The 18020-nt window shown below is 41.7% G+C and overlaps 1 protein-coding gene across 1 annotated transcript in view; it reads left to right on the top strand.

Moving 5' to 3' along the window:
* LOC122797823 (vomeronasal type-2 receptor 26-like) overlaps nucleotides 1-18020 on the top strand; it is a 153766-nt gene that overhangs the window by 59343 nt on the left and 76403 nt on the right. Inside the window, exon 3 of the mRNA XM_044066346.1 lies at nucleotides 17136-17259. Within this exon, the coding sequence (XP_043922281.1) occupies nucleotides 17136-17259 (124 nt within the window). The remainder of the gene's footprint in view (nucleotides 1-17135; nucleotides 17260-18020) is intronic.

Here is an 18020-nt window from a genome sequence, read left to right as displayed (position 1 = left end):
CACTGGAATGATCCCTGAGGTGAACTTTCTAATTCCCAGCCACTCATCAAGATTTCTGTTGAAGAGGGCCAGTGAGGTGCTCTGCTTGACATGTATGGGAAGTCTATTCCATACCATGGGCAGTCTCTGGGTTATGAACCTGTCCCTCCAGCATGTTCTGTTGATTTTGGTAATAAGGTTGAGGTCTCTGCAGTGTGTGGTGCAGAGGGATTGGGATTTCTTTGGATGTAACATTTCTAACAGAGCTGGGTCAGACATGGCTTTGTAAGTCAAGCAGAGATCGCCTCTAAGTAGGCGATATGAGACAGAGAATAGTTTGAGTTTTTAGTCTGTCCATATAGGACAAATGTTGAAGGCCTAGGATCCTCTTTGTGAGGTACTTTTGCGGCCTTTCCAGTTGTTGCAGGTGTTTAGTGAGCTACATGCCAAATGGGGCATTGTACTCAATGATTGGCCTAATGAGGAAATAGTAGAGGGAGACAATGACCTCTTTCTTCCTGGATGCAAAACCCTTAATAATTGGATGTGCCACAGAGAAGGACTTTCTGACCACTGTGGCAATATGGTGGCCAAAAGAAAGGTTGCTGTCAACCTGTGTTCCCAGATCTCTTATAATGCATTCTGTGTTCAGTGGACTACCATTGATGTGATAATTCATGGGAACCAGGTTTTTCCCAAAAGGGATGACAACACATTTTTTGGCATTGAGCTTAAGGCCATGGTTCTGACACCAGTCGTTGGTCTTAGTGAGGCCTTTCTGTACGATGTCAACATCACTCAGGGAGTTAATAATAGCGCCCAACTTGCAATTGTCTGTGGACTTTGTCAGCCAGAGTCCCTTTGTGTTGGCCTGGACTTCAAAGAAGTAGATACCAAACAGGAGAGGTCCCTGTGGGACTCCACTCATGACTGGTCAGCAGTCTAACTTGGAGTCAGCTACTTTCACACTGTAGGTTCTACCTGTGAGCCAGTTTGCAAGCCATCTAGTGATATAGGGGTTGATCCCTAGCTTAGTGAGTTTTTCTATGATTCCTGAGTTGGGAATGGTATCAAAGACCTTGGCCAGATCATGGTAGGCTGTATGAACCGCCTTGCCTTCATCCACAGCTCTGGCAACTGACTCAAAGAAGTTGACCAAGCTGCGCAGGCATGATCTACCCTTCACAAAACCAAACTGTGTGGGATCTAGAGTTTGGAGATTCCCTATATCCTTGTTTATTAGGTTCATGATGATGCATTCCATAGCTTTGCATATCACCAGGCTAATGAAACGATAGTTCCCAGGTCTGTAGTTGCTCTTCCTTTGTGGAGAGGGATGACTGTAGCAGTGCGCCATTTGGTAGGGACAAAGCCTGAGGTGAGGCTGAGATTGAACAGGGCACACAGGTGAGGTGCCAGTTCACTCTGTAGTTCATGTAGAACACAGCCAGGGATATTGTCAGGCCCCATATAAACTGTATTCTTGGCCTTGGACAGTGCTGTTTTAACCTGTGCAGCAGTAATACTGGGTACCTGGCAATCTACTGGTATTGTGACTGGTCCCTTGGGGTGGAAAGGGGTAAAGATGGCATTGAATCTGTTGGTCAGTATATTGGCAATATCTGTTGGCTCGGTATAGGAGATACCATTGTGCAGTAGCTCAGAGCAAATCTGGGTATTGCAGTGGAGATTCTTTACATAACTATAGAAGGACTTGTGGTTTTCTTTACTATCTGCTGCAAATCTGTTTTTATAGCTAGCTTTAGCGGATTTGATGAGGGATCTCAACTTTTTGTTGAGGCTGAAAAGGGAGCTTTTCCAGTCTTGGGACTTCACCGTATTATGCATTAATTTCCTCCTTCTGTTGTAGAGTTTGTTTATGGCAGGGGACTACCAGATTGGCTTCCTTTTTTTGGAAGAGAGCGTCTTGGTTCTGTTGGGTATGGCAAGATCCATGCATTTGTGTACGTGTTCGTACAGTGCATTGGTGTATGATTTGGTGGTCATGCAACTGATCTCCATTTGCACAGATGCCGTGAAGTTAGCCACCTCTGTTTTTAGGAGCCCAAAATTAGCTTTGGAGAAGTTTTTCATGGTGGTTTCTTTTGCGGGGGGGGGGGGGGGGGGTTATTTCCAAGGTGATTAGCTTGTGGTTGGATCTAACCAGGAAGGCACTGACTATTGGTATAGAGCAACAGTCACCCATGTTAGTAAAGACCAGGTGTTGCTACCTCTAGTGGGGATAAGAATGAGCTGGTCCAAGGCATTGGAATTAATGAATTCCAGGAAACGTTGGACAAGTGTATTGGTACATGAGTAGTTTTCCCAGTTAATGGAGAGGTAGTTGAAGTCACCCAGTATGAGAGTGTTAGGTTGCATCCTAATATTCTCCAGGATGCATAGGAACGTGGAGTGTGAGTCTTGGGATATGGGTGGGGACCTATAGCAGGCTATGACCTGAATTGCTGTCTTACCCAATGTTAGCTGCACCTGACGTATCTCAAAGGAGTTATGTTGGGCTACTAGTCTGGAGATGTGTGCATCCTTTATGGATATGAAAACACCACCGCCTTTGGAGCTTCAGTCCAAGTTCTGGGGCCGAAAGGTGTGGAATGAGTTATAGCCTGGTAGTGCAGGGGTGTTTTTTGCTGCCTTGAACCAGGTCTCTGTTATAGCACAAATGTCGATGTTCTCCATTTTAAGGAGTGCTTTGAGCGAGTGCATTTGACAGTATCCCACATTCATGGATAAAAGAGTGCTTAAAAATGTTTAAGATACACCCTACACTGATTGACTACATTACAGTGAACATGAAACAATGACAGACCACTTTGCAATTAAGCCATGATAAAGGACAAATTATTATTCCAGGGATAAAAATACAACAGGGGATATTCCAGGGTGACTCTGTCACCATTGCTGTTCTAACTTGCCCTTAACCCATTAAGCTGTCTACTTAACATAATAGGCCATGGCTACAATTTGGCTCCTAGAAAACAACAAAGTGTAAAGACTTATCATCTTCTCTTTGTTGATGATTTAAAACTGTATAGCTCATCAGATAGGGAATTGAAACCACAACTGCAAGTTGTCATAACTTTTTCAGATGATATAAGAATGTCATTTGGTGTGCCTTCCTTGAAGGTTGGGCGCCGGGCTGGCAACTCAACACCGTAAAAATTCACTGCCAATCATTAGCAGACCGGAGTTCCGCTGTGGCAACCCCTAACCGGGAAAAGATGAAAGAAGACCATAAGAATGTCATTTGGTCTTGATAAATATGCAAAAGCAACCTTTAAAGCAGGAAAACTGCAGCACCAAGAAAACATCAGTTTGAGATAAGAATGTGATATAAAAGAACTTGAGCAAGAGGGAGTGTATAAATATTGGGAATTGATGAAGAATCAACAATAAAACTTGAACAAATGGGAAAAAAACGTATTACAGAGTACTTTAGAAGACTTAAATTAATCCTGAAAACAGCATTGACATCCAGGAACAAAATTCAAGCTATAAACCTGTTTGCTCTTCCTGTCCTAACTTACAGTTTTGGAGTGATTGACTGGCCCCAAAAAGTGTTGGATAGATTAGATATTAAAACAAGAAGGATGTTTCACGCTCGCCAAATGATTTATAAAAATCATTGCATACCAAGATTATATAGTCCACGTTCCAAAGGATGTTTGGACCTCCTTGAAATTGATTACATGTATATGTTACAATTGCCTCATGTACACGGACAACCCTCTCCTCCTCCCACGTAACACTAACACTTGTGAGAGATGCAGCTATTTAGCCAGACTGGAGGCTGAGCTCTCTCAACTCAGGACTGGCAAGACCAGGCAGGAGGAGAAGGCAACTACACACACCACAATACCAGTCTCACATAACTCAACCACACCACTGAATCAAACACATAAACACACTAAGACATACTCGGAGGCTCTGAGTAAAAATTTACCTAAACAGCAGAGGCCTCCAAAGCAGACACCCAAGCAACTGCAAACTCAATACACCACACAAACAACACATAAACAACAAAATCAGTGTGCAAAGCAGTCACTGCCCTTAAGGCCAAATACAACACCAAACATACTTGTCATAGGTGACTCCATAGTCAGACACACTGGCGTCCCGCTCACCAGACTGAGTAAGGAGAAGGTCACAGTAAGCTGCCTGTCGGGCTAGTATCCACCACATAACACAAGCACTCAGGTCTCTCAACAGCAGGTACAAGTGCTACTCAGTCATTGTCCACGCTGGTGTCAACGACCTGAGACGTACCTCCTTGGACTACATGAAAAGAGACATTGAGGAGCTCTCTGATTATGTAGCCCAGGCAGGTATGACCCTGACCTTGAGCAGTATCCTACCTTCACCTAGAATGATGCCACAATACAGTGATAAGATGATCAGCTTTAATAATTGGCTTAAATTCTGGTGTCATTCAAAGGGGATCCAATGTCTGTCTGCCTGGGATGACATGCTGGACAAGCCACGCTGCTTTGCAAGGGACGGCTTGCACCTGTCACCCCTAGGCTTCCAGATATTGGCAAAGGCTCTTGCCACCCCCATAGTGCCTTTTTAGGCAAGGCTCAAATTCTAAACCTACCACCCTAGAACACAAAAAAGTAAAAAAACTAAGGGTAATGCTGCTCAATGCCAGAAGTCTCAATCTCAAGATGCACGTACTCGAGGCCCTTCTCAGTATGGAGAACATCGATGTCTGTGCTGTGACAGAAACCTGGTTCAAGGCTCCTGAGAGCACCCCAGCACTATCAGGTTTCACCTCGTATCATGCGTTCCGGCCCCAAAATCCTGACAACACCAAGAAAGGAGGGGGGGTGTCCATATTCATAAAGGACACCCACACCTCAAGGTTGGTGGCATCGCACGATGCATCGGAGACCATCCAGGTGCAATTAACCATAGGCAAGACTGCTCTGCAATTTGTAGCATGTTACAGGCCACCCTCTCAAACTCTGGAACCTCACATGGCCTTCCTGAAAACAATGGAGGGGATAAATGTATCTCCAAACACCATCATACTAGGTGACTTCAACTACCCTAATATAGACTGGGAACACTACTCAAGCCCAAACACTCTAGCCCAAAGGTTCCTGGAGTTCATAAACTCAAATGCCATGGAACAACTAGTCACCATCCCCACAACAGGAGAAAATATACTTGATGTCATCATCACGAACATGGGATCACAATGTTCAACACCGGAAGTATACCCCTCACTGGTGAGATCAGATCATAAACTAATCTCGCTGGAGGTCCTCATCCCGCCCCCACCTGAAATAAAAAAGACCACAGTGAAAAACTTCTCAAAAGCCGACTTCACGCTTCTAAAAACTAGTGTGGTCTCCTTTAAGGCCCCTGAGCCAGTGGTAAACATTACTCAAACCGCTGAATCACTTACAAATGCCTTCTACCAGCACCAACAGGACTGCATGGATCAGGCAATCCCAAACAAAACTAAGACTCTTTGTACCAAAGGCAAGTGTCCAGTCTGGTGGACCCCAGCCATAAACAAGCTCTACAACAAAAGGAGGAAGCTACTACAAGATAGAGCAAAATCCTTGAAAGGTAAGACACCTTTGATCATTATAAGTAAAAAACTAAGCGCTCTCATAAAATCATCCAAGGCAAATTTTCAGAGAAAAATCGCCAAGGACTCAAAAGACAATCATAAGACCTTCTTTAGCTATGTTAGAAACCTAGGAGGAAACTCCCAGATATGCTCAGAATTAGTTCAAAATGATGTGAAGATTACTGAACCTACACACATTGCCAACATACTGGCTGACAGGTTCAGTGCAAACTGCTCCCCCCCTCCCCCCCAAAAGGAGAGATATCTATGCCAGAGGATTGTAGTCCGTCAAACATGTACAACGCCCAGGTGAGAACTGCTCTCTCAAAGCAAAAACACAGCATCCATGGGACCGGATGGTGTCCCCGGCTGTGTGCTCCACGAACTCAATGAGGAATTAAACCCGCAGTTAGGACAGCTGTTTAATCTTAGCCTCACCTCAGGATACGTGCAAGGAGTGGCGCGGCGACTGTGGTCCCACTTCACAAGGCGGTGCCTCCACCGACCCTGGAAATTACCGTCCCATTAGCTTGACAAGCCTTATCTGCAAAGCCATGGAGAGGATCATAATGGAACTCATAAATAAAGACATAGGGAACTTGCAGACTTTGGATCCAACCCAGTTTGGCTTTGTCAAAGGCAGATCATGCCTTTTAAACTTGGTTGACTTTTTCAAGACAGTCACCAAGGCCATTGATGAGGGAAAGGCAGTCCATACAGCCTACCTTGACCTGGCAAAGGCCTTCAACACAATACCCCACTCAGGTATCATCGAAAAACTCATCAGCTTGAATGTAAACCCATACATCACAAGATGGGTTGCAAACTGGCTAAGTGACAGAACCCACAGGGTCAGAGTTGCTGGAGCCATGTCAGACTCAAAGCCTGTCACAAGTGGTGTCCCACAGGGCTCAGTCCTGGTTCCACTCTTGTTCGGCATCTACTTTTCTGAAGTATAAGCAAACACAGGAGGGTTATGGCTGACAAAGTTTGCAGATGACTGCAAACTGGGCGCCATAGTCAAAAACACATCTGACACAGATATCCTTCAGAAGGGCCTCACAGAAACGGATAACTGGTGCCAGAGCCATGGCCTAAAGTTAAATGCCAAGAAATGCATAGTCATACCCTTCGGGAAAAACAAGGTTACCCCTAGCTACCATATAGGTGGCAATCCACTGAGCACAGAAGAAGTCATCAGGGATCTGGGGACCCAGGTTGACAGTAGCCTTTCGTTTGACACTCATGTTGCTAAAGTAGTTAGGAAAACCTTCTACATTGCCCACCTGATCATGAAGGGATTCACATCTAGATCAATGGAGGTCATCGTCCCCCTGTACTCATCACTCATTAGACCTATCAACAAAACGTGTACAGCACGAAAACAACCAAATAACCTCTCCGTAGTGCAGTAGCCCAAAGGAACACTCGATGCTGCTTAAAAACTTCCAAGCTTTTAATGTCACACAGAAAAATAAACACGTAAACGCGTTTTAAAATCACAAACACTTCTCATGCGTTTTCATCCATAAAATGGACTTCATCAGACAACCATTGATGTTTAATTACTCATTTAAATATCCAGGCTCATTAAACTTTAACCAATAAAAACCCCAAAAACCCCAAAAACAATTCAAATGTGCAAATCAGCCTAACTCATACTTCATGAATATTAAGTAAATAAATACACATGTTTAATCCCATGTTAAAAGCCTAAAAACCTCTTAAAAACTCATGACCTTAGTGCAATAAAATGCAATAAATATGAATTCACATTTAATACATGTATAAATAATTAATTAAATATATTTAAAAAATATTAAAAAATATTAAAAAATATTAAAAATATTTCCCGATGAAACTTGTTACTGAATACTTAAACCACTCTAACATTGCCCCCTAGTGCTGAAAGTAGAATATATCACTTATATTTTGTTAGCTTTCAGTTTCAATAGGGACACAATACTTACTCATTAGACCTATGATTGAGTACAATGCCCCATTCGGAATGTATCTGACCCGACACCTGCAGCAGCTGGAAAGGCCCCAAAAGTTCCTCACCAAAAGGATAAAGGGTCTCAAAAATATGTCTTATGCTGCCCGACTGAAAGAACTCCAGCTCTATTCAGTCTCATACCGCTTGCTCAGAGGTGACCTGTGCCTGACATATAAGGCCATGTCAAACCCTGATTTGATGAATATGCTTCACCTCAAAAAATCTAGATCCCTCAGAACCACAAGGGCGGGAGACTTAAACCTTGACACGGTTATTAATAGAACGTGCTGGAGGGACAGATTCATCACCCAGAGAATCCCTATGCTGTGGAACAAAATCCCGGTACATGTGAGGCAGAGCACCTCGCTGGCCTTGTTCAAGAGGAATCTTGACCAATGGATGGGGGATCGCAGATATACCCCAGGGATTACTTCAGTGTCACTGCTTGACAGAGGCACAGCAAAATAATAGGCATAGTTTTATTCAAACTAAAGGGGTGGCAAAAGCCAAATAACTATGGGCTAGGCTTATAAATGCCCTTGGGCAGATAGCCTAGTATGAACCTATGAACCTATGAACCTATATCTTCAATCATGGAAATGCACACATATCTGCTGACCTCACAAGACCCAAACATAGTGAAAGTTTTGAAACATGAGGAGAATAAATCTAAGATGACTTCCCTGCTTAGTCTAGCAGAAGCATAGCAGTGTCAATCAGGAATGGAAGTCAGACCAGAAGTAAATAAAAGTCAGGCAATAACTGAATGTGCCAAAAAACAAAAGAAAGAAAATAAGGTGAAGGACCAGATGAGAAGGCAAGAAATGTAGAAAATGTATAAATATAGTTACAAGTATAGACAATTTCTGGAAGAACCTCATGTTAATCAGGATCGAATACAGGAATGGTTAAGAAGAGGTGAATTCAAACCAAGTGATGAAAGTTTAATATTGGCGGCCTAGGATAGTGGGCTCCATGCACATTGGTTTACAAAGTCCAGTGAACATGTGGGAGAAACAGACAAATGTAGGTTTTGTAAAACAGAACTGGAAACAGTCGCACACCTCATTGCTGGTTGTGACATACTAATGGCAGAAGAACTGTATACTGAAAGGTATAATAATGTGGCAAGACTGTTGCAATGAGGATTGTGCAAACATTATGGTATTAAAGTGGTTCAAAAACACTGGAAACGTGCCACAAAGCATCATAGAAAATGATGAAGTCTACATCACATGGAATCACCCACTACCAACAGTTTGAAAGACAGATGCTAGAAAACTGAATATAGTGGTCCATGAAAAGAAGACAAAGGAAGCATTGATCATTGAAATTGCCACACCCAGTGACTATAGTGTCTTGTGTACACACAGACACAAAGTAATACAATATCAGGATTTGCAGGCAGAAATGAGAGCAATGTGGAAGAAAGATACACAGATAGTTCCAATACTAGTAGGAGCAACGCGGCCTATAAAAATAATCTACAATCATATTTAGATGTGTTACCAGTGCATGTGACTCCATACGGATTGCAGAAGGAGTCATTATTGGGCACATTCTGGGTGTTGCAAAGAGCACTTCTGGCTGATCAAGGACCGAAACAATACTAATTTCATGAACTTTAATCATACTTTGTCTTAGGAATGGGGTCCATTCCCGTCATGGTATTAGAAACCCAAAAGATTTGGAGAAATTAAAAAAGCAGCTATACCCAACAGGAATAAACATAGGACAAACCCAAAGAACAAGCCACCATGTTGGAATCCCAATATCAGAATGTTGCATAACAAAAGAAAGAAAACCATGGCCAAAACTAGGACATGCAATGCCCAACAAGGCAAGAGACCCTCTCATTCAACTAAATAAGAAACTCAGGAGTCCTATCAAGTCTACCAAAGCCACATTTGTGTTAAGGATAGCCTAACAGGGAAAAGACAATGACAAAGCAACCATTTAATCATTAAAAAAACATAGTATGCAAGAGATACACAGCATGTGACAGATGCACATACAAAATTTCACTGGAAGCAAAAAGCTCACATACAAACAAGGCTGTCAAGAACACACACACACACACACACACACACACACACACACACACACACACACACACACACACACACACACACACACACAACTTCTGTTGAGGCACTAAAAGGCAATCTTCCCAAACCTCAAAGACTTCCTAAGCCTATAAACAGTAATGCCTATCCTTAGCAGTTTCTAAAGTACTCATAAAAAGCAACATCAAACACCACAGATACTTCAACACCCTGTGAAACCCTAAGAGCAAAGCCTATAAGGCAAGACAGCACATTACCCAGGACTGTTGTTATAGGGGGCTCCATTGTATGACACACAGACACCTCACTCACCAGAGTGAACAAGGAGAAGAGAATGGTTAGTTCCTTATCTGGAAGAGCAAGGATCTGCCACATTAAGCCCACACTCAAGTCACTACACCGCAGATACCAGTATGATTCTATCACAGTCCATGTGGATGTTAATGACCTGAGAGTTACCTCCATGGATTATATGAAGAGAGACATTGTTGATCTCTCTGAATATCTGTCTCAGGCAAGCTTGTGCCTTGCATTGAGCAGCATTCTACCTTCACCAAGGATGATGCTAATCATCATGGACTTTATCAACAAGGACATAGGCGACCTTCAAACTCTTCATCCAACCCAGTTTGGTTTCATTAATTGTAGCTCATGCTTATTAAACCTAATGGACTTCTTCAAGAAACAGTACATACCTCCTATCTTGACTTCACCAAGACTTTTGACACAATTCCCCACTTAGCTATCATTGAGAAACTCTCCCAGCTGGAGATTAACCCCTACATCAGTAGATGGGTAGCCAACTGGTTCACCAACAGAAGGCATACTGTCAAAGTTGGGGATTCCACCTTTACCATTAGACCAGTTACCAATGGCATACCACAAGAATCTGTGCTGGATGCTCTACTGTTTGGAATCTATTTCTTGGCAGTACAGGCAAAAGTAGATAGCCTGTGGCTTACCAGGTTTGCTGATGATTGCAAACTGAGTGCAATCACTGAGTCTCCCAACAATGTTAATTTATTACAAAAGATACTAACACAGACAAATGACTGGTGCCAATGCCATGGACTAAAACCAAACATAAAATAGTACTTTATCATCCCAGTTGGCAAAGAGGAATTCACTACAAATTACAATATTGACAGCACCTTCTTAAGTTAAAACCCAGTGGTAAGAGGTTTGGGAACACAGGTCGATAGCAATCTAAATTTCGATCACCATGTGTCCGCAGTGGTAAGGAAAGCCTTCTAGATTCTGTACCTCATAAGTAAAGGCATCACATCCAAGACTAAGGATGTTATAACGCCTCTGTACTTGACCCTCATCAGACCACTAATAGAGTACAAAGCTCCCTTTTGCATCTACTTCACCAGACACCTGCAGCAGCTGGACAGACCACTGAGGTTTCTCAACAAGAAAATTCAGGATCTCCAAAACATGACCTACGTGGAAAGACTGAAAGTCCTGTCACTGTGTTCTGTATCTTATAGGCTGCGGAAAAGTAACTTGTACAAGGCCTACAGAGCAGTCTCTGACCCTGCCTTTATGGAAATGTTGTACATCTGCAAATCAAATGGGACAAGAGTCACTCACTCCAGGGATCTCAACCTAGCTTGTGACATTAACAGAACATGCTGGAGAGATAGATATATCTCTCAGAGATTGCCACTCCTTTGGAATAAACTCTGAATTCACATGAAGCAGAGCTCCTGAATGACTCTATTCAAGTGCATCCCATACAATTAGATGGGAGACTGCAAATTCACTCTGGGGCTGGCACCTATCTTCCTCATGGACAGGGGTAGTCAGTGCTTATCATAGACTCGCTATGCAAATAATGACCATCTAACCAAGATCAATTAGGGAACATGGTTATAACATGGCTAAACTTGTAAAGACCCTAGAGCCATTAGCCTAGTAAACTCCTATGAACCTTTGAACCCTGTTTTGTTGTAAAGAAGAAAGGGCAACTTGTAGTCAAATGCAACAAACAGTAAGATGGATCTTTGTGCCACATGGGAAAATAAGTAGTTCAGTTTATGATAATATTATGATGAATATAATATTATGATGAATTAATGGGTCAGAAAGTTTTATGAAGTGCTGTGAAATGAGAGTGCATTGTGGGGATGTGCTTATGACAGTAGGGGGAAGGGTGAATTCAAGTTTAGAGTTAAGGATGTTTTTTTCAGTGAATCTTTTCACTTCCAAGGTGAGGAGTCAGTAAGCCTACAGACACTTTCATTTGGTGAGTACATTGGAAGTAATGGTGTTATTACTGAGGTGAAAGGATAAGGAAGAGTCGGGTGGATATGTAAATGTAGGTATATCATTATAATTACAGCCTTAGCTGTTATCTTTATACACATCTCATTTTTGTATCCCAAAAAATAGAAGTAATATTAGTCGAGCGTGCAAGTGACACAAAAATAGTTCAGAATAAATCAAAGGAAAGCAATCTAAAGCTGCAAAAAGGGCTGTCCACATTAACAGACTAGTCAAAGAATAATGTCTAGCCAATAATCATAAAAAAATGTATTGCTCAGCAGAATCTCATAGATAACACACTACTATGCAGGAAAAAGGTTGAGGAAGCAGGAGGGTATAAACACCAAAGTATTATAGTGGATGAGAACTAACCTTAGAAGTGCACTTACATGCTACATGTAAGACGGCAACTTGACTGTCATTCCAATTGTTAAGAGTCACAAAGGCGAGACACGCAAAGAGAGAAATGGCAGTCTTCAGGTCTGCTACTGTGTTATATACTTAAACACATGTTCAGTGTGGAATGTGTATAAAAGAAAAGACAGAAAAATAGAGAAATTCTGAAGACAGTTTATTAAGGAGATTCCAAGCTTCGTACCAGGAAATGTTAAAACAGTTGATTTAATCTGCTGTCTTCTACAAAAGATAGAAAGAATTTCAGTATTTAAACATAAACAGGCACAGATTGTTTAAAAAATTAGAACTATTTTGAGTTCCACTGAGTACAAATATTAGAAACTATCATCTAAGATAGTAAATGCTGTAATACAAAACGGAAAGGTTATAAAAATGGTTTAACTGTAAGAGAGTAAATGGCTATATATCAGTGATATAGAAATAAGACAGGAAGTAAGCACCGCATGCCTGTTGAATTTTTAAGGACTATAACTGTGACCCTCAGAACTGCATAAATCTTAAGTCAAATGTGATACCATATATACTAATTGCAAGATTGTGGTATCTTGAATGTTTGAGGGACATAGTCCCCATAGTGGAAATGCAGAGCCCACTGCTATTATTCTATTTAAATCAAATTTTACTTTTTAACATGTTCATAGGTTCATAGGTGTGTACTAGGCTAATGACCCTGGAGCCTTTACAAGCCTAGCCCCCCAAAACACTGCCCAGGCACCATGCCACCCAGTGTTAGTTCACAGTGCCCATATCCAGTAGTCCAACTGGAATGATCCCTGGAGTAAACTTTCTGTTACCCATACATTTGTCAAGTTTTCTCTTGAAGAGAGCCAGTGAGGTGCTCTGTTGGCATGAATGGGAAGCTTATTCCAGAGTATGGACAGTCTTTGGGAGATGAACCTGTCCCTCCAGCATGTTATGTTAATTGTGGTAATGAGGTTGTGATCTCTGGAGCATGTGGCACGGGGAAATTGGGATTTCTTTAGATGTAGCATTTCAAGTATGGCTGGGTCAGACATGGCTTTGTAAGTCAAGCAAAGATCACCTATAAGTAGGCGATAAGAGATTGAGAACAGATGAAGTTTCTTGAGTCTGTTCATGTAGGACATGTGTTTAAGGCCTAGGATTATTTTTGTGAGGTACTTTTGTGACCTCTCCAACTGTTGTAGTGTCTGGTCAGGTACATGCCAAATGGGGTGTTATATTCGATGACTGGTCTAATGAGGGATGAGTAGAGAGGGTTGAGGACCTCTTTCTTCCGGGATGTGAAACCTTTGGTTATAAGATGTGCCACATAGAAGGACTTTCTGACCACAGTGGCAATGTGGTGGTCGAAGGTGAGATGGCTTTCAACCTGGATGGCCAGATCTCTTATGGATCCTTCAGTGTTCAGTGGGCTCCCATCAACATGGTAATTCATGGGAACTGAGTTTTTTCCAAAGTGGATGATAACACATTTTTTGGCATTAAGCTTCAGGCCATGGTTCCGACACCAGTCATTGGTCTCAGATAGGCCCTTTTGTAGGATGTCTGCATCACTTGGGGAGTTGATAATGAGGCCTAGCTTGCAGTCATCAGCAAACTTGGTAAGCCAGAGTCCTTCTGTGTTGGTCTGGACTTCTGAGATGTAGATGCCAAACAGGAGAGGTCCCAGGACTGAGCCCTCTGGGACTCCACTCGTGACTGATCAACAGTCTGACTTGGAATTTGCAACTTTCACTCTGTGGTTCCTGTCTGTGAGCCAATTTGCAAACCGCTTAGTGATGTAAGGATAGATGCCTAGTTTGGTGAGCTTATCAATGATACCTGAGTGGGGAATGGTATCAAAGGCCTTGGCCAAGTCGAGGTAGGCTGTATGCACTACCTTACCCTCATCCACATCCTTGGTGACTGTCTCGAAGAAGTCAACTAGGTTCAGCAGGCAGGATCTCCCCTTGACAAAGCCAAACTGCGTGGGGTCAAGAGTTTGAAGATTGCCTATATCTTTGTTAAGCAGGTCCATGATGATGTGCTCCATAGCTTTGCATGCCAGGTTTGTCAGGCTAATGGGGTGATAGTTCCCAGGGTCTGTAGCTGCGCCCCCTTTATGGAATGGGATGACTGTAGCAGTGTACCATTAGTTAGGGACATATTCTGAGGTAAAGCTGTGACTGAGCAGGGCACACAGAAAAGGTGCCAGTTCATTTTGTAGCTCATGTAGGATGCAGCCAGGGATATTATCAGGTCCCATGGACACTATATTCTTGGCTTTGGACAATACAGCTTTTACCTGTGCTGCAGAGATGGTGGGTACCAGGCTTTCATCTGGTATTGTGATAGGGCCCTTGGCGGGGGCAAAGTTGACACTGAATCTGTCAGCCAGTATGTTGGCTATATCTGTTGCCTCAGTATAGCAGGTGCCATTGTGCAATAACTTGGAGCAAATCTGGGTATTGCCTTTGAGGTTTTTGATATAGCTATAGAAGGCTTTGTGGTTGTTTTTGGTGTCAGCCACAATTCTGTCTTCATAGCTGACTTTAGAAGATTTGATAAGGGATCTCAGCTTTTTTTTGAGACTGATAAGGGAGGTTTTCCAGTCTTGTGACTTAATTTTTTTCTGCAACAGTTTCTTCCTTCTGTTGTAAAATTTATTGATGGTTGGGGACCACCAGATTGGCTTCCTTTTTTTGGAGGGGACCGTCTTAGTTCTATTTGGTATGGCAAGGTCCATGCATTTGTCTACATGCTCATACAGTGCATCGGTGTATGATTCAACAGTCATGCAGCTATTTTCCATTGGCGTGGGTGCCAAGAAGTTATTCACCTCTGCTTTTATGAGCCCAAAGTTGGCTTTAGAGAAGTTTCTCAGGGTGGTCACCTTAGCGGGGGGTCTAGGTGAGATGGATATTTCCATGGTGATCAGTATGTGGTCAGATTTAACCAGGGAGGAACTGACTATAGGTGTGGCGCAACAGTCTCCCATGTTGGTGATAACTAGGTCGAGGATATTGCTTCCTCAAGTAGGGGTCAGAATGAGCTGGTCCAGGGCATTGGAACTGATAAATTCCAGAAAGTGATGGGACTGTACATTGGTACTTGAATAGTTTTCCCAGTTGATGGAAGGGTAGTTGAAGTCACCCAGTATGAGAGTATTGGGTTGGATCTTGATAGATTCCAGGCTGCTTAGGAAGTTGGCGTGTGAGTCTAGGGACATGTTTGGGGTTCTGTTGGATTCATATTTTCATGTCTTGCACATCTGGAAGAGAACCTTAATTAACACACTATTCAAAAATTTACTGGACAAGAAAATGGAAAACAATAAATATGCCATAGGGACTGGGTACTTCGGCATTCCATGTGGCCTTTTCTTGTCACTTATATGTTATTAGCTAGTGTCAGACCCTGCAGTAAGGATAAACATTCCTGCACACACTCATCCCTGATAAGTGTGTGCACTTCAGGGTGGGCCATATTTGCTTTGTCCCATATCTCAATGTTTGTTTGCTATCACCTGATCACTTCCTGGTGCTTAAGCAGTAAGATTTAAATTAATCTCTCCCTCTGCTATAGATGAGCTGCTATTGGCTAATAAGTGTCACCTGCCCAGCCAGCTCATCCAGCACCCAGGCCTTTTATCTGACCCCTTGTCAGCAGGGGTGCAGTCAGGCATGAAAGTTCCAATATGTCTTGCCAAGCTGCACTGAGTTAAAGCTTCAACCTGATACAGAAAACAGAAAAAAAATGCATTTTTAGAGAGAGACAAGTCCCCCTGCACATGGTGAATATAGATCAATGAGTTGTATCTTACAGAAATGTACTTAATGATTTGCATCTTCGGTGAATCCACACTTAATTAAGGTATGAAAGTCCTGCATCACATCAGAAATTTGCGTCTATATTACGTGATCGAAGCTTTAGTTAGTGGAGTAACTAAAGCTCGATCACTAAATATCGAAAACGCAAAACTGCAAACGCCAGTTTCTATGCAGGTAAACAATGCCGTAGTCCCAACAAAAACAACAAAAACATTGAATACAAATTAAGTTTGGGGCTTCTCCCCACTACACCCCCCTAACTAAATATACCAACTCAGAGATCGCTCCACATTGTAGTAAGGGCAAAATCCACATAACAGCCAAACAAATTGTTTCCCTGCATGGAAACTGCCATTCAAGGTTTTGCATTTTCGACATTCAGTGATCGAGCTTTAGTTACTCAACTAACTAAAGCTTCGATCATGTAGTATAGACCAAGAAATTTTACCTATTTGTATATTGTTAGGCAAGGTTTTGTTCTTATGACATTGATTTATTAAATGAACACAGTTCCAGTTGTGTACCTTTTCACTTTTATAGTTTTTTTTCATCACAGATTCAACAATATATATGCTTTGTAATTTGTCATCTGTAATGTAACTTTATATTTATTTTTGAATTGCAGGTCACAATAGGGAATTAAAATGACAGTGACCTTCTACAGAGCACCTAATAACCATTCCTCTTGTATAGATACAAAGCTTGTGTGGTTTTCAATCACACTGTCCATTAATAGAATTAGCTGTAGAAATTCTGCTATCATCATTGAATACATTTTACCTTATGTAGTGTTTTCATATTATTGACTATTTCTGCATTGACTTTGCAGAGAATTTGTTTTTACAGTGACATTTAACTATACATGTCATCTCCCTTGTTTTGTAATTGATTATGTTCAATTCAGAGTCAATTTTTGCAGTGAATTCTTACTTTTGCTATGTTGCAGTCATGTCAGCCTATTTACAATGAGTTTTTGCTCAGTATTGCATTAGTTTAGTATTTGTCTCTTTCTACAGGTGCCACTGTCTGTCTGTACTACAAGCTGTTTACCTGGACACAGAAAAGCTAACCAGCGAGGACAGCCTAAGTGCTGCTTCATCTGTATCCCCTGCTCTGAGGGTGAGATTGCTAACCAGACAGGTAAATTATCAGCAACAGCAGCATATAACATAGTATGGCATATGGTAAATCAATTTAATTATGAAACAGATAAAATATAAACAAACCTCTTAGTTGGGGAATTGCACATTGTTTTCTTTCATTAAGTTACACTCAGCTGCTATGTAGTCCAGGAAAACTCATTCTTATCTTCATATTAAAATGGGCAGTATATAAACACTATAGAATTTGCAAAGTAATAGGTCTCAAAAATGAAGCTCTTGAAAATAATTAAAATTAAATAAATACAATTTATAACAAATTTGGCACTTTCATTGTTATTTCAGTTTTACATTCAAATTCCAGACTGCAAAATCAGCAGTTTCAGTGTCACATAATACTGTTTTACAAAAAACATTTCCTGTATAACAAGAGAGCTTCTATACAGTATGACTTATCAGAAGATGAAGCCTGTCTAGTACTTCATCCAGTGCGATATCTGTGGTGTGGTGCATGACTTCAGCATTTTATAAACTGCTTAGGCTTGACTCATGCATGTTTTATACCCCATAATGTGTTGAGTGTTTGTTTGCCTGTTACAAAGGTACAAGGTGTCTGAAAAACCCTCTGATACAGGTTTGATCACTTTCACTTAACAAATTTTTTCTTCAGAACATCCCCATGGCCATAGCATAGATAACTTGAAAAATACATGTTTTTCTGTCCACAATGTATTATTACTAGGTTTTGGAAAAGCTGAGAACTGACCTGAACCATTATTCCTGGTACTGCTGCATTCCCAG

Source organism: Protopterus annectens, chromosome 3.part1 (genome assembly GCF_019279795.1).
Source record: "Protopterus annectens isolate FY-2018-M chromosome 3.part1, PAN1.0, whole genome shotgun sequence".
NCBI lineage: Eukaryota > Metazoa > Chordata > Ceratodontiformes > Protopteridae > Protopterus > Protopterus annectens.
The sequence above is the reverse complement of the archived record's forward strand: the minus strand, read 5'-3'. Positions and strand labels throughout refer to the sequence as shown.